Below are 19584 nucleotides of genomic sequence, written 5' to 3' on the forward strand. Positions count from 1 at the left end.
AGAATCACACATTTTGTTGCCAGAGGCCAGTTTGTTGAATATTTCTAATAGTTTTACAGATGAAGAATCAGTAGATTTACATGAGCGCTACCTGAATGTGATGCATTACAGTTCAGAACCGTCTGCATAGCAGGAGCACATGGATTAACGACCCCGTCCTCTGATTTTCCCCACACGGCGATCACTGATCTGATGTTAAACACGGAAATCGACACACGGTTTCAGTGCAACGCAGCACAAACCAGAACCCTTCACAGACTCTGTAGGTCAGCGTGAGCAATGTGTTTAGGGTCTGTGCACACAGCCTTGAAGTGAGTGTCTGCATCTACTGGGCAGGAAACAATGACATCACAGAGAGAGAGAGAGAGAGAGAGAGAGGGGAAGAGCTGTGGGGGAGGGAAGGCGAGGGGAAGAGTCAGTATTCCAGCAGGCTCACTAGGTACAAATGGAAACACTTTATAAAACTCCATCCTGCTCTGTACTGTGCATTTGTGTTCTCAGTTGCTGTAACACTCCAGTGGGATTTCTGATACACGGCAACTTTCCATCTATTGCTGATTTAACCCTTTAAATAGTCCCTGACTGATACAGTTGCAATTCTTTGTATTATTGAGGCTGCTTCCTCATAAATAATGCTAATACAAGTTGCACTGACAGTGCAACAAAGTATATATATATATATGTGTGTGTTCTTTATAGAGCTGTGATTTTGATTGTAACATTTTTCCACCCTGAATATGTTGTGATTCAGCAGATACACCGCAGCCCAGTCATCTGGCGTCGTGGGAGCGAAGCCACTGAGACTGATTTAGCACAGATGTAGAAACACGTAGCAAGATTCCTTTGGAAGTGGCCCAGCTTTATTGAAACGGGACCAAAGCCTCCCTGTTTCTGATCAGCTGCTAACATCTCAACTGGACCCAAATCAGGACGATCCTTCATTGACATAATTTGTTTAGCTGATGGAATATGTGGGCTTTGACTCCAAACGTACAAACAGCGTCCACATAATGTTCTCCCCAACGATGCCGCCCTAGAAGACCCTAGAGTTCGCTTTGAACCAAACAGCAAAAGAAAGAATAAACATGGATTAGGCTTAAATTTCATTATCTATTATCTAATGGTGTTCTGAGAAATAAAACACTAGCAAATAGTGCCAAGCATCTCTCAGAGATTGATGTGAATTACTGTAGATAAAGGACGCTCGCAGTACTGGATCACACCATTAAATTTCACTCCAGTGTGTAGCACTTCTGAACGAAGCTGCAGTCTGCTCAGTTGCAGACCTGCCAAAGTGTACACTCTAGTGGCCGAGTTACATAAAAGCTTCAGAGCAGGTAGGAGTCAAAAAAACAAATCAGACTGTATATGCTAACAACACACAGTATATCTATTGTTAGAGTTCTGATATAGTCTCACATGCACGTGTATGATGACTATGTACAGAAACATGGTAGGACACAGTCCATGCAATGATTCAGGAAGTTGTCAGAGATATTACTTTTAAACAGCATTTATTTAGCTTTCTCCATACAATACATTTAATGTACAACAGCACATACTGTAATCTGAAATAACTCTCAGTATAAAATAGGGCTTCTACAATCAAGGTACAGTCATAAAATGCTCTGAGGGACATGACAACGGCAACAGTTAAACACCTTCATATAAAGCGCAGGATATTGAGAAGTGATTGTATTTGCCGAGCCGCTGCTGGAGGAAGCACAACTTCAGACCACACCTCTCCAAGCATCCGACATCCTGCTGGGAGCAAGAACCCATTTCGGTTTTTCTCTTTAAATATTGTTTCCCTGTTGGTTCTGGTTTCTGAAATGAGAGTCCCAAAAGATGACCAACACACTGTATTATGATCGATTGGCTTGAGCATTTTATCTTTTGTTACTATAGAAAGGACAAATCGGGCTTCGTTTGGATCCTGAATAAATACCGAGGTTGAAGCATCGTGACTGCTACTCGGGCGTGTGTCTTTACAACCATATAGCCAACAGTTCCTCACTGTCTCCATAGAGATGGGTTTGTTTGAGTGTCCTCCTGACATTAAACACTTAAACACAGCAAAGGTGTACTGTACTATCACTAAAGCCACAAGAAAACCAACGAGTTCAACCTTAAACAGCAGCCAATTATGGATGGATCTCAAAGAGGTTTCTGCAGCTGCATCGGAGCACGTGTGGGCCTATATAGTGTCTATAAATAGAATACACAGAACATTGACCAGCCTTTGTGTTAGATCAGCGATTATGTAGTGCTTCGGGTGTTGAATATATATCATATAACTTTTCCAATTGTTATGGGAAAAGGCCAGGGTACGAGGAAAAATAAACAGATTCGGACTGAGGCCGAACAAGCTTTAGGAGAGAAAGAAGAGATTTGTCTCAAGTCTTGAGGTAAGCAATGTGTTTCAGTATAATGCCCGACAGACAATCATACAGTTACAATCATTATTTCTCTATGTACAAACTTCCTGATTTACATACACTGTACTGCGCCTCGGTTTTGAATGTAACAAAACTAAATGTGAGAGCGTATCTGTGGTGCAATTTCTTCACCACAGATACGGTGAAGGGGAATCGGACTCCACAAAGCCTGTCGCATGAGGTGGGTGACAGTGAACAATATGGCTATTGAAGATGGCCTGTTTCCTCTTGCATACGTCACACATACTATCATAATATCTACAACAGTGCAAATTTTCCTGATCGATCAGAACAACTGGAAAAACTACGCGGGCTTAGTGTTCAAGTTCTACGATGACGAATGGCGATGGCGAGAAACGATTATCCTGACACTGAGAATTTACATGCCTGTGCATATGCGTGTACATATCCATTAAGTCTGCACGTTGCTTATTGTGTTACATGAATGGAAAAAGCCTACTGTGGCACGGTGGCTCAAATAAAAAGACAAAAATATAACTCCATTGGATGCAGGCACGAGTTTTACTGTCACTCAGGAACATCTAGCCTACCCCACATCTCACTGCGCCGCCTACACAAGTGTCTACTGGAGGTTCAACGAAATCACGGGATGAAGGTGCTATAGTATTAACAGTTTGCGCACTCATGACACTACAGACTGTAACTGAGACATGACATCAACAAGCTTTACGAAGAGGAGGCTATAGGATGCTACAGTACTAGTGCTACCTGAACATGCTACAGATCGAGACTACGACGATGGGACCAGCTTTGCTGAGGAGCTCTACCCATTTCAGGCCCCAGAGCTGCTGAAACCAGATGTGTCCAGAACCAAAAGAAGCAAAACATGAAATGTGTTTGGTTTTTGGGATAAATCTTTAGTTTTAATGTAGGTACCATTTTGAAATTGACTAAAGTACCATCTTTGCAGCTCAATGGATCAAGTACTAAGTAAAGCTGGTTTTGTGTGTGCAGAGGAAAGCACCCCATCTGTAGTCAGTTCCTGTCAACATTCTCACACACGCGCACACACACATTCACTCATGCACACAAACCCTGAAGTTAAAAACAATATTCTAGCATCTCACAGCACTATCGCTTTGATTATCATTGAGGAATAGCTGGGATTGCATACTGTACCATACATCTACTAGAAGAGGCACCCTTCAACAGTATCAGCTCTCTCTCTCACTCATACACACAGAGGAATAAATTTGTAACTGGTCAAAAAAAAAAAAAAATTACAATCACATGCTTTATAACGGAATGTAGAGAAAGCTCAGACCAGACCTTTACTTCAGCCGGGACCAAAACAATCACACTCACTCAAAAAGTATCTCCTTAACTTCAACATTGACCCGTTGAGATATCCTGTAACTTTAAACAGTGTTATAAATCCTTCTCATGGTCAGTCAGCCATCAGTTTAATAAACATCTGAAGTGCTTTTACATATCTGTAAGCTGTCCCTTATTAAAAGGACTAAAATAGTTTAGTTTTTTTTAATTATTTAAAATATATTCCCCCGTATTAATTGGGAGCTCTGGACTTCTATCTATGACACCCATGGCAACAGTCACCATGACGACGCCGACACTTGGCTTTACCTGCAGCATCTGGTCAGTGTCCATTCTTGTACTTCTTTCGTGTAACATATATTTCATTCAGACTAATAAAGAATGCAACGTATTAGGACCTCTAAAAGGAAATTGCTTTCAAAGCCTGCCGAAGAGAGCGTAGACTCAATTCCGTTTGCTCTGTAACTGGTTAATTTTTTCCATTACAATAACATGAGCGGAGCATTAAACAATTTCCCTCACAATTCGTCCCTTCAGATAATTTATTATTGTTTGGGTCATTAGTATACGACGGAGAAGCAGCTTGGAGTTGAGGCAAAGGCCAAGCCTCTGAAAACAGCCACTTCAAGCTGTGCTCCACCTTCTGCATTGCCAACATGATCGGTTTTGACTTTTAGGCATGTAGAGTTTAACCATAGACATTTGGCAGTTTTTATTTTGGCTCCTAAATACAGAAAAAGTGCAAACATTAACTTTCCTTTTGTTTATGTGACATCTTGTATTTCTGACCTGCACCAGGTGGAAAAGAAAGGACTAACACTCTGAAAACCCTGCAAATTTAGTCTGATCAAAGTGCTTCGCTGTAGCATCAGGTGGACGGAGTAGAAGTGTTTAATTGGGATTTGACAGCAGGTCCTAGCTCAGGGTGTGGTAGGGTTTTCTTCTTCTCGCATTTATAAGTCACTTGCACACATACTAACACGTATACTCACAAACAGGATTGCACGCACGCACACAAACAAACGCACGCACGCACGCACACACGCACGCAGAGTCTAGCTTAGATGAGTCTGGCCTCTCCCTCCATGTCTGGCGGTAGATCACACACTCCTGTGAAATGCATCTCCTTTCCCTTGCATCCCGCTCCCATCCCTCTGGTCGCTCGCTCCCCGAGGCTTGGAGACGGCTGTTGGGCCTGAGGGTCTGGGGACGTCCCACGGGGGATTCCACCTGCCCGCCTCTCTTTCAGGAAGACCTCTAGTCGGCGCAGCATCTGCTTGGGGTTCTTTTTGGCAAACAGCTCCACTTCTAAGGGTCAGAACACACACAAGTGATGCTGAGATCACAATCTGTATATTGCCGTTTGTGTAGTATATGACTTATACAATAAAACCCTTTGCTCTTGATGTATCATTTTAAAAGGTCAACATTGGGGATACTTTACTTTTCTAAAGTTTCCTAATAAGATTAATATCAATCTGTTAAATAAGGCTATACAGGCTTAAGCTAGCTGGCTTTGCAAAAAAAAACAGAAAGAAAGCAAATGCCAAGAAGCTTTGAGGAAATGTACCTACTGATTAAGTAAAAACAAAACAAAATCCAAATGTTTTAACCTACACAATATATACATGTTAGAACGCACAGTAGAGCAAGGTTAAGCAGTAAGTGTAGAGTAATAGTAGATTAAATAAAACATCTTTACCTTTTAGTACAAAGCCAGAGTCAGCGATGGTCTTCTGTTGAGTCTTCCACAGTTGATACAGATGTAGATACGTGGCAACATAGAACTCATTCAGCACACCGACCACTTGCTGACGACGATTGCATTCCCTGGTGTGAGCAAACACAGTGATGGGGCGCAAAGACAGAAAGGACAAATGTAAGTGTTTTCTTCAGCAGTTGTCTTGGTTTGCTTGTTATTGCCAGATGACCTTAAAATGACCTTAGAACCTAAGAGCTTCTAAAAGCGGAAGAACTCAAAGACCAAAACAATATATAAAATACAAAAATATAAATAAGTATATTTGCCACAACACCAAATTAATTCTAGTCACTTCAATCTATCCTGATTCTATTAATGGAGATGCCTCAAGGACAAATTATCTAAAAATTCAAAATATTTAGTAGCAATTGCTGTTGTTGGTGTTTGACCTCAATTGCTACTCAACCTGAACCTAAAATCTCATAAATATAAGGGAAACACTGCACAGACTCCAGAAGATGGGATAAAATGAAAATGGGGGGAACAATGACTCACTTGGACAAGGCCTCCTCTCTGAGCACTTGCAGAGCGATGCGGGTCATGTTGATAGACATCACACTGAATGGAAAGTTCTAAACCAGAGAAAATACAGATGGAAACTTAGGTCCACAGGGAATACTTACTAAAGACTAAAAAAACAAGTCTGTCTCCTAGCAAATTTTATTGATGCCCTCCCTGAGGGGAAATTATTTTTTGCTCTAGTTGTCTCTGCTGGAAGGACAAAGGTCAGGTTCAGCTACAGAACAGAAATCTGGAGGGGGAAGAAGTTGCCAGAAACTTAAATAAGTTCAGTCTTTATTCTCTTCAGCCAACATTAAAAACATAAAATGCTCACATGCAGACATTTGACTTTCATTCAGTGACTTGAATGAACAAATGGCCTTATATTTGTATGATAAGATGATACCTGTGTAGCATGTTGTGATAACTTGAAGATGTCTCTAGCCAGTGGCAAAGTCTCTGGATCCATCACGAAGTACAGAGTATGCATCAGTCCGAGGAAACCAGTGCCACGAAGGTCAGTGGCAGGGTCTGTACCTGAACCACACACAGTACAATCATTCCTGAAAAGACCTTCATTAATAAACACACATTTTTGGAACAACTAAAACCCAACATTCAGACATGAAAAGAAGTGCTGCATTAGCCAAGTGACATCACTTTCACAGACATGAACAACTGTATTCACAGAAAACAATGTGCTGGTGTCTGACCCTGAAAGCCAATGTTTTCCCAGTGTGGTCCATAGCGAGGACAGTCCAGCTTGCTGCCAATCAGCCTCTTATAAATGGTCTGGAGGACGCGCATGTGGACTGTTTGGCTGTTATCCACAGGGCCTATGAGAAGAGATGAGCACAGACACATACAGTACAGGGCATTTGATAGGCGCCATCAGTGGCTTATAAGAAACATCAAAAGTTTCACACCTGGCGAGAAAATTGCACAAACACCAGGCCCATCAAACACACACTTACACTGTGCGATAGCAAAGACCAGATCCCTCTCCTCCAGGAGTTCTCTGTGCAGTCGTGGAGGTCCGAAGAGGAAGTGTGTGATTGCAGCTAGACCTGTCCTGCGAACTGTTGGTTGGATGTTCTTCTAAAAGTGTAATAAGCAGAAGCATACTTGGATATACTGAGCAAAACACAGGTCTTCATCTCTTTCTTAAAAAAATAAGTTTCAATTAACTATGGTGTATTGCATCAAATATGTACAGTAACTATGGTTTAGTGTACATATAATGTAATAAGCCGGAAAGTTTATATTAAGTTTCTTACTAGGAAGTCCCCAAGGTCTGTGGTCTGGAAGTACTGCAGGGCTTCGTTGAAGGAGATGAGAGGGGTTGGGATCAAGTCCTCAGTGAGAGCTGACAGATATTACATAAATGTAAAATGATTATGGAAAAAAATATTTATTTTATTGTTATCTTGATACAACAGGCAAAACTGCAGTAAATGAATCCAACCTGGTTGGACGTTCTCCAGAGCCTCCCACTCCTGCCTGGCCTTTTCCAATTCCACATTGTCCTCTGTAGACAGAATCACAAATGAAGGGTGAAAATGTTACAAATAGTTTCACTCATTTTCTACAGACATACAGTATTTCACAGGCTCCAGTACTAATAATCTACTCAGGCAGTGAACTACGTTGAGACTCATCTGTCTCAAACCCATCCATCCATCCATTTTCCATAGCACTGAATCCCATATGCGGGGTCGCGGGGGTGCTGGAGCCTATCCCAGCTGGCTATGGGCGAGAGGCAGGGTACACCCTGGACAGGTCGCCAGCCCATCGCAGGGCTCTGAATCAAACCCTTTCTACATAAACTTACATCACCAAGGGTGTCACTGAGACCCAAGACTTCCTCTACGCAGACAACCTTCACACCTGTGGGAGGCCTTTCCATCAACAAGTGCCTAGTTTCTAGGCTACACTAACAAATTCCTGTGGGAAGAGCATGTGAGACAAAAGAGAGGCTGTGTGAGAGCATGCATGTGTTACCTGCAGGCTTAGGCTGGTCCCCTCCAGTCGCCAGGGTCTGTAGAAGGCCATTCTGCTTCAGTGCTGAAATCTAAACAATAAACAGATGATAGATTACTGTAAACAAAACAAGTCACATTGGTTTAAGTCAGGTTCAAGAAACACAATGTATTTACCGGCAGGGATGTGAGTGGCGTGCTGCCATTTGTATGGTCTTTAACGTTGTGACCAATAATCAGTCCATTCATGAACTGTAAAGAATAAAGTTTCCATTGGTCATTTTTAAATAAAATAATAATCAAATATTTACTGAGAAAGTCTTCTAACTATACTCACAGGCTTATGATTGGAGTGCCCATTGGTGATCTCCTCTAATGGTTTACATTCATGGGACAAACCATTCAGACCCTAAACAGAGAGAAGCAACACAAACCAATGCGTCAGACATGTACACTTGTAAGACAACTAATTTGTTGCTACTGAATGCTTCAATCATCAAATCTCAAAACAAGCAAGTCATTTTAAGACACTCTGTTACGCTGTTTGCAACGGCAGGAGACGTGCGGCATTGATCCTGTTCGTAAATACAGCAACAGCCAATGACTGAGGCCACGGTGCAGGAGGTAATGTTACGGCTAGAGAACCAAGCCAGGGGATCAGGGAAATGCCCCGTCAGCTGCCACCATGGCAACATGCCAAGCAAGCCAGGCCAGCGATTACAGATAAAGCGCAGGGAGATCTGTTGACCTTAGGCCTTAAGTTAAACATGTGTGACAGCACTGCTTAAACAAATGAGCACTTAATTATTAAACATTGGCAAGGTTGCAGAATGGGAAGGGGCCATTGGGTCTGGCAGTCACTACCTCAAAAATGCTTCCATTTTATTTAACAAATCAGCAGGAGTTGGGCAACAACCCTGAAGTAAGTTTTAATGATTACATTACTACAAGACCACTAAACATAAACGCCACATAAACACTGGAACAACATCAAATGTATCAAAGCTTTGAGAGTCAAGGTGAAAGAACATTACCTCTGTGTGGGATGTGACATCAATGTCTTCCTCCATTGCATATGAGTATGTTGGCTGGCGAGTGTGTTCCTGATCCGTGCCTCTAAAGGCTTCTGATGTCATGGACTGAGATGGGTTGAGGAGTTGATGCAAGGACTACCATTGTTTCTGTAGTGCACATTTGCTGTAACTGCAAGTATTTATGCTTTTCTGCATCAGTCACAATTAGAATATCACAACACAGTCACTGGTGACACAAAACAGTGTTGTGCAGACCATGTTCTCCGTCTCTGTGTATAAAGCAACGATTGTGTACCTGATTGTATTAGCTACTGCAAAGTCAAAGCTGGAAAGTGGAATGTGCAGGTATTCATCTGCAAGAGCTGACGCGAGAAAAACGCTAGCGATCAATGCACAAACTTCCCGGAAACCTGCCTCCTTCCTTTCCTCCACAGATCTGCTCGGCCAGCGGGTCCACTCCTCAGCCCCCTTACAGGTACACAGAAGCTAGCCGATGACATTGTTTTTCAGGGCTGGGTTCTCCCTCTTCTGGACACTTCATTAGTTTGGCACTTGAGATAGGTCCTATACGCACCCAGAGGTACAAGTCACGCTGTACAGTTTAATCTTCTTGCACCAAAGCTGTGTTACGCCCACAGCCTTACACAAAACAGCTGTATACGTCCAAAGCGAGAATTGCAGGTGTCCAGTGAGATTTCTTGTGTGGCTGAAGTCCTCAGGAGAGGTGGGGGGTGGTCATGTGTACACGATATCTGGAATCTAGAACAGAAGCGTTCATTTAATCAACGTTTGTTCATTTGCAGTACACAAATCAAACATGGCCTTGATATTGGACATTTACATGATGATGCATCATCAAGACCAAAAATAAAACTTGGAATATTTTCACTAATGGGTCATAAAACCAGAAGAAACACATTTCTATTAAGCACGGAACCAGAGACCACCAGGTTTCTAACAGTAGCTCACGTGAAGGATATGATGTCATTCATATTGTCAGAATTATACCAGTACTTTTGAACAAACATTTACTAGTTTGTGATCTCAAGCTCCATAAATATAAGTGTTTATACTGCTACAGTTCCAAAAAGCTAAAGAGAACCACTTTGTCGGTTAAGCTTTCACACAGCAAACTGACTCAACAACTTATTTTAAATAACGCACTTTGGTGCATACGTTGGTAACTGAGTATCTTTGCAGTACATTTGGTTTCAAAACATTTTACTCGTGTAGCTAAAGAATCTTTCCCATCTAATTGACACAAAAATGCGCATATTTAAAACGTTCTTACGTTAAACTGTGCCAAGCACCACCACTCACCGACACCTATAAACAAATAAAATACATCCCTATCTTTTTTAAATCACAGCTGCCGAAGTCCACCGGATCGCCGTTTGACAGCTACCGTAGCATCCTAAGGAGAGCCCCCGTAACGCTAGCTTCATGCCAGCTAGCAAGCCCGCAGCCGCAAAGACGCAGCCGCAGCTTTGTCTCGAAGCGGGAACGCAACGCCCGCACAAAGTCCACGCAACCCTGGCGAACCCCGCTGCAAACAGCGCCAACATCCACGCCACGAACGTCAAGTGGAACGCAGTAGCTGACACCTAGCTACGGCAAGAAAGGCCAGCTGTCAGGCTAACTAACGGGCTAGCTGTGTGGAGCTGCAACGGGGATGGAGTCTGTGCCAAAAGAAGACAACAAAACGCGGACGCGTTGGCTTTTACCTGTAAGGAGCACTGCGTACGAGACAAAACACCACGCGCTGGGTGTTGTCCGAGGATATGATGTAAAACCAATCATTTTTATAAAAGTACCTCAGTTTCTGATTGTTTCTCCCTCCAATCTCAGCTTCCCTTCCCCCGTCCAGTGTCAATGGTAATTTCAAATGCATCTTGGGAATTGTGGTTTCCTGTCGACTCTAGCTTCATTACGTCATCGTTTTCGGTGAACTGTACCGTACTCGTATAGACAAGAAGCATGTGACCCATTTTCCATGTAAAACGCACGTTCTGCCCTTTGCTAAAACACAACGAAAACACTCGTACCTCATCCAATTTATGAATATAGCCTAATAATCATAAAACGTCCAGACAGTCTGCCATGATACTTTTCCGTCAGTATTTCATATTTTCTACGAAGTAAAAACTTTACCTATGTCTTTTTTCTGACAGACAAATAATGATTTGCAGTTGAATCTCAGTCAAGGACACGCAGATGGATTTTGCGCTGGAAAAAACAGAAAGATTTAATCAAGGCTGTCGCCACTGCCAGGGATTTAACACGAACGCCAGAGAGCTTGCTTTGTCTTAATACTCACATTACTTATGTGTACTGCATAATTTTTCCAAACTCTGAATTTAAGTCCTGCCAGTACACAAATAATGGAGCAGCGTGACTCCAACTGGCTGAAGCTCTCTTCACATCTGCTTATGTTCTCAAATTTTGGGAGAGTTCAAGCAGATGTCAATCATCACCATCTGGATGAATCTCTCAAGAGAAAAAAAGTGTTTTCAAGCAAAAAGGATCGGTTTGTTGGGTTTTTAAAAGAACAGTCGGTTCACTATCTACAGTATGCCTGGTTTTGTTATGTAATTTAAATAATACTGTAGTACTTCTATTGAATAACTAATTGGCCAACTCCCTCAACTCTAAAACACATTCTGGCCCCTTTAAAATAAGAACTACATCCAGGAAAAAAGCTGTTACAAAACATTTTTGGATTGAACTAAAAAATAGGAAAATGTTACACAACTGGTAATAATGGGGGACAGATTTTCTGTTTGGGATGAAATCCACAGTTACTTGATCTCGGGGAATGTGTTGCTGGCTCATTCTGGACTGCACGCTGCTGGGCTCCTCACATATCCGAACGGCCAAACACCTGTTCATTCTGGCACAATGTCTGTATAGAAAGCCATCATGGAACAGGAAGACGTGTGTTATCAACAAATAGTGTTCAGAATAATTCATGTTTCTCTTGTTGAAGTGGACGAATTGTGCAACCGCTGTCCATATCTTGAATTTTAAATTAAATGTTTGCATTTAGTTTAATATAATATTAATATTAAAGATATGCATGTGTCTGCAATATTTCAAAACAACCACTGAAAGGTTTTATGAATTTATTTAAATCATCATGAATCAGGAAAGGGCATGTTCCAAGCTACTTTTCTGCTTTTCCAAAAGCATAAAAAATGCAAAAACTAAACAAAAAAGGCATTGTATATTTTCTTTGATTTTTGGTTGTATTTTAATGTAATGCATCTTTGCAAATTTCAATAAATAGAAAACTGAAATAAAAGTGCAATTTCCCAGCAGAGAGGGACAATAAGAGCCATGTTAGCAGAAGGTTGCAATGTATATGTGTTTTTTACATGTTTTACTGCTGTGGGTGATAAATTATATTACACAATACATACGACTTGTGTTGGCAATGTAAATCCTGATGACAGGAGCTTATATTTATATAGTGAATATATTAAAAAACAACATCTAAGGCTCAGATTCCAGACAAGGCCCATCTTAATGTGATCTCCTTGATACTCTAGGTTTTGCAGCAGATAGAGACTGATTCAAATGATTTGTTTCTTTATGAGCAAGTGGGGGTTGCTCCTCAGCTACGTTAGTGTCGAGCCCTCTGTGCCACAACTCAAGGGGCAGCTGCTGTCAGCAGACGTGCGCCATCTCCATGGTAACGTTATTGGCCATCCTTTGCCTAAGGTGGTTGGCAAAGTCCACCTGCGTCTGAGAGAGCACTTTGTTTATGATCGTCTTTGGGATCCAGCCCTGCGGACGAGGAAGCCAAAGCCGGTGTAAGACTGGATAACATGATGCTGAGATTTGAGGATAATAAAAAAAAACTTCATGTGCAGCTTTTTACCTTTAGATCTATATTTAGCAACCAGGTGAACTTGGTCTTATTTGGGTCTTCGGCGCAGGGCTTCATCACTATACACGTCGGCCCGTTCTCCGCCCTGGAAAGTGATTAGAGGCCAACGTGTAAATACTGAAAATGGCACACGGCACATCCATGCAGCTCCACACAAGCAGCCTGACAGCTCTTCATCTGCTCCCTTTGACTCACCTGACCACACCTCTCTGCTCAGGCATGAGGGGGTGCTGAGTGGACATTCCAGCCAGGAAGCAGGTGGAGCCTCTGCGCTTGGCACAGCGGACGCTCACAAAGTCCCTTGGCCCAACCATTCTCTCTGCAGACAGTTCATGGGTAACCATTGTCTCCTGGCCAATCTTCTGAAGGATCTGTGGGATAACATTGACATTTTAGGAGTTTGCGCACTTGGATGTGTTTGCATGTGAATGTATGTGTTGTTTAACAGTTAATATTAAGTAGCCCAACTTAAAGGGATCATTTGTTCATATGCCAACACCATCTCTTACAGTACCTTGACTTGTTTGACGTCGGGGTTCCACTCCCCCATTTGCTCCATATTGCCCACCAGCTCTTTGTAAACGTTATCAGGATGTTGCTCCAACATCACTTCCAGCTTAAACACCTTCCCAATCTCAGGCACCATCTTACTCAGGACTTTGTCTCCGTTTGCCTGCAATGGGGTGAGCAAATATCAGATTTGAAACAAGAGAGCTACACCCCCATAGTTATAATATGTAACTTTATATGATGACATTTGCTTGAGCGTCCTGTTTTAGCACTCACGGCTGTGGTTTCCACGGTCCAGCCGTCCTGGTCGCTGAGGATGCTCAGGGCCTTCTGCAGCGCCTCCTCGCCCTGCTTCACGTAGGACATTTCCTCTGCGCTGTAGCCCTGGTCTTCTCTGATCTGACAACCTTGAGACAAAACGCAGGGTAACCACAAGCCACCAATTATTTCATTGTCTACAGTGAAGTTTCAGTACTCAGCTATCACATTTTACAGTCTGCCACTGGGGATATGTACAGTATGCTGCATCGGCCCTGGCTCAAATCACTGCTAATATGAACTCACTCAGAAGGGAGCTGCGTCGGCGCACTTGGCTGATCCAGTTAGTGGAGTCTGGACCCGCCAGTCTGTTCAGCTCATGATGAAGGGCCACCATAGCATTCTTTCTCAAACCTGGGAGACAGATGGAAATGTGACTGTTACTACGTTATTCCTTTCTGCAGTTCCAAAATATATTATATTATAAAGACAGTCACAAAGAGGAAAAGCCACTCTGATTCCATGCAAAATTCTAATAATATAAATATATAAGTATATATATATATTTATATATAATTTCTTTTTTTGAGTAAAGGGCAACAGTGCTGGATTCTCACCTGTCATGTTCCTCATGTGTCGGTATGAGATGCCGGCGCACAGCTTGAAGGTTGCAGGCAGCATTTTGTGTCACAGAGGCGTCTATGAGCTTAAGGAGAACTGGAAGAATGTCAAACGCAATCGATTCAAAAATCAGGTTGATCTGGGAACTTTCTTGAAATGTGTCGCAGCGAGGTCCTGGCTTTCTGTCTGAAGGCACTCGAGCGGGTCCGTATATATAGGAGCGCTGGCCACAAGGCCACCGTGCTATCATCACGCAGATAAACACTGATCACTGCACCGTGGCCATGTCATCAAGGTTGCCTCACGGACACCGCGAGCATGATTCACACTCACATACACCATGTTAGATAACGTTCAGTGCCCGGGCCCACTGCATGGCTGTCATACACCCACAACACGGCAACAAACACACGCAAACATTCCCACAACAGCATCCCAGCACATAAGAGAAACAGCCTGTCTCTGGCGCGGAGACAACCAAAGAGAGGTCAGTGGGAGAAACCCTGAGTGACTCATCTGTTCTCGCTGAGAGAACTACAGTATCTGCTTCATTTGACTAGTTTCTCCCATCATATCTTGCTATATTCTATATTCAATCGTATAGTTTAGCATAGTTTAGTATAGTTTATTATATAGTATAGAGTTTCGTCAGAATGTTTCATCATAAATTAATAAGAAGTGTGTATATTTTCAAATAACAATGTATTAGTTTACAATTACAAGAAATAGGTTTGTGAACCATACTTTAGGAGGTGAACCCACTGTTAAAAGTGGCTTTTATTCACAAGATCTGACTGTAAAGCTATTAATATGTTTGTGTTACATATTGTGGTAATTAAAATGATTTCATAATTCATACTGTATCATTTGTAATACACATTTTGATTATGCTATTTTAAATTCAAAGTTGATCAAATATGAGACAACAATGTTGTAAACATGTGTCCAGACATCAGCTTTGTGTCACTAACTCATATGTTATTACAACCCTCCTCACCTCAAATCATTTGTCTAAATCATGTAAACTAGTGTTGCCTCAGAAAACTACGTATATAATGCATGAGTCAACAGTGCACATGGCCAAACCGGCAAAAGAGTCGCAACCCATGTGAGTAATAAACACCAACGGGCCAGGAAAAAACAGGAACAGCTCCATAAATCTCACAGAAGTCCTGAAGTCGCCTTAACCTGCAACCTTGCATCCTTCTGGCTGGGTTACACAAATTATCCATCAGTCCCGCTGGCCTTCTACGGGACGGGTGCTCTCATTTAATATGGGAACACACCAGCCTGGCACTAGCGGAGGTGCCTTGTGCTGTTTTTACTGAAACTAAGAAAGCTTATAAGTTGGTCCTTAAATTTGCAAATGACATATCTTTGTCATGCCATTTGATAACTTTCTACAGTTTCATGTATATAAAACTATATATAAATGTATATAAAGAAATAAAGACGCAGGCAAACTGTGGAGTAGTCAAAGTAGAACACAGAGTTTATTGGGACTTGCAGGACACAGTGGGTTTGGCTTTCACATGCACTCAGCACTTTGCTGTACATTAAATTAAGAAGGAAAACTCCTCCCAACTATGAGTGTGTGTTCACTAATAAAACAAACCAGGACAGTGCTGACGTGTGTGTGGGCATCGTTCGGGAGATCGTTAACAATGAGGCACTTCAGTCTGCTCCAGGTCAAATACGCAGAGAGAACGGAGACAGGCTCATGATTAGTACGGCCAATTGAAGTTACTTCCATGACTTCCAACAGGTGAAACAGCACGCTTATAAACCGAGAGGCTGAGCCCTTCCTCCCTCTAACCGGCTGTGCTGCCGTGAGAAGGCCACTTCTTTGTGTGGGATTCTCTGACGTGGTCCCGTCCTCTCTCTGCTCAGACACAAATGAACTGGACAATAAAAGAAAATTCATCTAAAGTGAACTTTTCACATAGCTGTGGATACCCTGTGTCTTTAATTATGGCTGGACACCGAACACGAGGAAGACCCTTTTCAGGTGTGTGAGGCATTTTAAAGATGTTAATAGTAAGTGTAAAGGGTCAACATATATTAAAAAGAACAACTGTACATGTGACAGAAATGGTTATGCAGCATTATAATTTAAATGGAGAACAAGAACACGCTTGTTTTTGGATGTACAAGTGGCGTGCGACAACATCGACGCAACCATGTGCCAGAATGATCAGAGGTAAAAACATTTTCATTTGGTGACAGAACAGCATGACATTGTTTTTTAACTGTGCAACTTGCAAGTCAGGCTGAGTTCATGTGTTCCTCTCCAGTCCACGGGAACGTCAGAAAATGTAGAAAAAACAAAAAGGAGAGAGAGAGCGAGCGAGAGCGAGAGAGCGAGAGAGAGAGAGAGCGAGAGAGAGAGATTTGTGTTTCTGTACAGCATATTAATTAGTCTTCAAGCTCCACATAATGTCAAATATAATATGACACTGTAAACCGAGGGAGACGTCTGTGTGTATACGATGGTAGCGTCAGTAAAATGAGGTATGCGGAAGCAAACGTGATACAGCTGACCGTACTTACATTTGTTCATGAAATAAGAAACACAACGAGATTCTCACAACTCTACCTGTGTGCGCGCGTCTATCTGATTGTGTGTGTAAGGTACGTGTGCTTTAAGCTATACAATGATATGTCTGCAGGCTCATATTTAGAGTAGAAAACCATTCACACGTTCGGATCCTCCCGTGGTTCTAATCGACATCGGAGAAACAGACAAACGAACAAAAAGGAAATCGAGAAATCAACATGACGACAGTATCACAAAACTAAACCGTAATCTTTGGCCTGAGTGTACGCAAGGCAATGTACATTGTGTGTTGAGGTTCTTGAGGTGATGTGTTCTGAATGTTTAAGGAGTGATCTGAGGTACGGGAGGTGGAAATGCAGACAAAGAATACGTTGCAGGATGAGTTCAGATGGGGCGAGTAGAATGGGAGAGACTGGTACAGGATTCAGGCCAGAAAGAAGAGAACTGTGAATAAGAGAGAAAGAAATTCCTTTTCTGGAAAATTCACCAAGACCCCCGTCATCTCTTCCCTGCGGTGGTCTTTATTATACAGTGGATCCCCTGAATATTAGCTTGTTTTCTATCTTTTTCTGCTCCCGTTAACGTCAGTGGCTCTGTTCTATAGTCCAACAATCCTGAGGGTAAGTAAAAGTTTGTCCAAAGTTTCCAAAGGTCTCTGCGACAACATGGACCATCCCACTACAAATGCCATGGGGTCCCAGGGCTCAGTCAACCCCCTCCCCCATGGGCTGACCATTTAGGTTTTTAGACAGGCTGTCTCCAGCTGCTGCTCAGGCCAGACTCTGGGCCAATCAGTAGCGGGGAAACCCCTCGGAGCTCCTTCCCCTTGTGTGTGTGGCTCACCCACTGTCACTGTGCCACTAGGGGGCAGAGTTGGACATGGAGTCCACAGAGTTTACACTGGAAGACTGCACGCGGCTGTGGGAAATAGACACCTCTGGTTGCTGCAGCAGAGAAAGAAAGAGGCAGATTTGCGTTAGTTGATTTGTATACGTGCGTGTGTGTGTGTGTGTGCGTTCGTGTTGTGATAGTTTACTCACATGCCTCCTGAAGATCCTGTCCAGCAGGCTGCGTCTGGGCGGCTCTGGAGGCTGATTCCAGTCCAGATCTGGAGGTCTCGTCCCTTGAGGCCCAAACACATTCAAATCTCTGAAACACTCGGTTTCTATCATCTAATGGAGCGGAAAGGAACGAGAGAGATCATTTGGTGAGTTTCACCACGCTTTTAAAAAATGTCAAATGAAGTGCACGCACTTACCTCATTTTGCCATGGGATGGAAACGCTGCCTGTAGCAAATTTGGAGTAGAAGTCATTATCAGTTTGGTCCAAATTTACTCCCTTGACTGTGGAGAACTGCTCTATGTCCAATACATCCTTACAGTACACCGCCCGGGGCTGGGAGAGGCCAACGACCACGACGGAGAGGGGTCAAGAGGAAAAACAGGGGACAAGTTTATCTTAATGGATGATTTATAACCATGGAAATTTCGCTGCAAGGATATGTTGTTTCAGGCGGCAGCCATTTTGGATTCGCAAAAAGGACTGGGCCAAAACGAATGGATGGCTACTCACATCGGGCACAAAGGGAGGCTCCACTATTCCAGCCTCCAGCCTCTTAAAATTGATGTTTTTGAAGAAGGAGTGGGCCTTGACGCCGGCTGCTCCCTCCGCCTGGCACCCCAGCCTCTGCTTGGGGTCTTTGGTTAGCAGCTGCGTGAGCACAGGCACGCGGCGTCATTAGCCCATTCACCACCATTCTCCCACCGCCTCCACGCAAACGTGGTCCCTCACCATTCTACAGATGGCCTTGGTGTCCTCTGTGAACTTGTCGCTGTACTCCTCCTCCTCCTCCTGCACCCGCCGCTCCACCTCCTCGCGCTTCACGCGCTCCTTGCGGGCGCGGAAGGGCGACCGCCCGGCCGTCATCTCGTAGACGAGGCAGCCCAGGCCCCACCAGTCCGGACTCATGCCGTACTTCTCGTTGTTTATCACCTCCGGAGCTGGAGGGGAAGGGGAAACGGGTTGAATGCTGGTAATTACTCAGGTAAGTTCTCAGACGGAAACTTTGGCTGCTCTATTTCGTACCCATGTAACCGACGGTCCCCACCCTGCCTCTAATGAGCTCTCCTTCAGGCACTTTGATGGCCAACCCCAGGTCAGAAATTCGGATGTGTCCTGCAAGCAGCATATATTCATATTACATTATTATTATATTATTTTTTTATTTTTATTAAAATAATATGTTAAAAGACTATTGACTTTACAGATAAAGTCTGGAAGCTCACCGTTGTCATCTAGAAGGATGTTCTCCGGTTTCACATCCCTGCAAATAATGAAGATGGTTGGTTGTTAAACCCCCGCAGATTTCACATTTGCTGATGTCGGGTTGGTCTGAAAATGCCGGCGCTGTAAACCGAGCCGGTACCTGTAGACGATAGATTCTCTGTGCAGATGCTCAAGGCCACAGCAGATCTGGGCCGCGTAGAACTGGACCCTGTCCTTCTCGAAGCCCGGCGTGCCCATGTTGTAGATGTGGAACTTCAGGTCGCCGCCGTTCATGATGGTCAGCACCAGACACAGAGCGTCTTTGGTCTCGTACGCGTACGCTAGGCTCACCTGGAGGAGGAGTTGGCCATGAGGGACAAAGGCCCACACAGAAGACACAAATACAACATATATGGATGTACTCACAACAAATCTGCTGTTGACTTTCTCCAAGATCTGCTTCTCGTTGAGCG

At 43.3% G+C, this 19584-nt stretch overlaps 3 protein-coding genes across 10 annotated transcripts in view; all 3 read right to left on the minus strand.

The window, feature by feature from the left end:
- Nucleotides 1–1497: 1497 nt before the first annotated feature.
- elmod3 (ELMO/CED-12 domain containing 3) lies at nt 1498–10974 on the minus strand. Of its 8 annotated transcripts, none has more exons than XM_029163026.3 (14): nt 10825–10974; nt 9425–9769; nt 9011–9157; nt 8314–8385; nt 8154–8228; nt 7999–8068; nt 7463–7525; nt 7275–7363; nt 6972–7095; nt 6711–6833; nt 6404–6534; nt 5992–6068; nt 5437–5564; nt 1498–5042 (listed from the first exon to the last, which is right to left on the minus strand). In XM_029163026.3, the coding sequence occupies exons 3-14, from the start codon at nt 9110–9112 to the stop codon at nt 4795–4797; spliced, it is 1302 nt and encodes a 433-aa protein (XP_029018859.1). In that variant the 5' UTR covers nt 9113–9157; nt 9425–9769; nt 10825–10974; the 3' UTR covers nt 1498–4794. The 8 variants fall into 8 exon arrangements, with proteins under 8 accessions (XP_029018859.1, XP_029018858.1, XP_029018857.1 ...); XM_029163025.3 differs by having other exon boundaries at nt 9011–9179; XM_029163024.3 differs by having other exon boundaries at nt 9306–9769.
- A 1141-nt stretch (nt 10975–12115) lies between these two features.
- On the minus strand, nt 12116–14490 carry star (steroidogenic acute regulatory protein). Its single transcript, XM_029164131.3, has 7 exons — nt 14285–14490; nt 13974–14081; nt 13686–13816; nt 13414–13572; nt 13095–13270; nt 12891–12984; nt 12116–12796 (listed from the first exon to the last, which is right to left on the minus strand). Exons 1-7 carry the CDS (start codon nt 14346–14348, stop codon nt 12677–12679), a joined length of 852 nt encoding a protein of 283 aa, XP_029019964.1. The 5' UTR covers nt 14349–14490; the 3' UTR covers nt 12116–12676.
- A 1269-nt stretch (nt 14491–15759) lies between these two features.
- The window catches only part of grk5l (G protein-coupled receptor kinase 5 like), an 18331-nt gene continuing 14506 nt past the window's right edge, over nt 15760–19584 (minus strand). The window contains exons 8-16 of the mRNA XM_029162556.3: nt 19538–19584; nt 19272–19462; nt 19132–19169; nt 18932–19021; nt 18638–18846; nt 18419–18556; nt 18104–18241; nt 17886–18017; nt 15760–17789 (exon numbers count right to left, since the gene is read on the minus strand). The exon at nt 19538–19584 is cut by the window's right edge and continues 94 nt beyond it. Of these exons, the coding sequence (XP_029018389.1) occupies nt 17706–17789; nt 17886–18017; nt 18104–18241; nt 18419–18556; nt 18638–18846; nt 18932–19021; nt 19132–19169; nt 19272–19462; nt 19538–19584 (1067 nt within the window). The 3' untranslated portion in view covers nt 15760–17705. The remainder of the gene's footprint in view (nt 17790–17885; nt 18018–18103; nt 18242–18418; nt 18557–18637; nt 18847–18931; nt 19022–19131; nt 19170–19271; nt 19463–19537) is intronic.

Source organism: Betta splendens, chromosome 9, assembly GCF_900634795.4.
Source record: "Betta splendens chromosome 9, fBetSpl5.4, whole genome shotgun sequence".
NCBI lineage: Eukaryota > Metazoa > Chordata > Actinopteri > Anabantiformes > Osphronemidae > Betta > Betta splendens.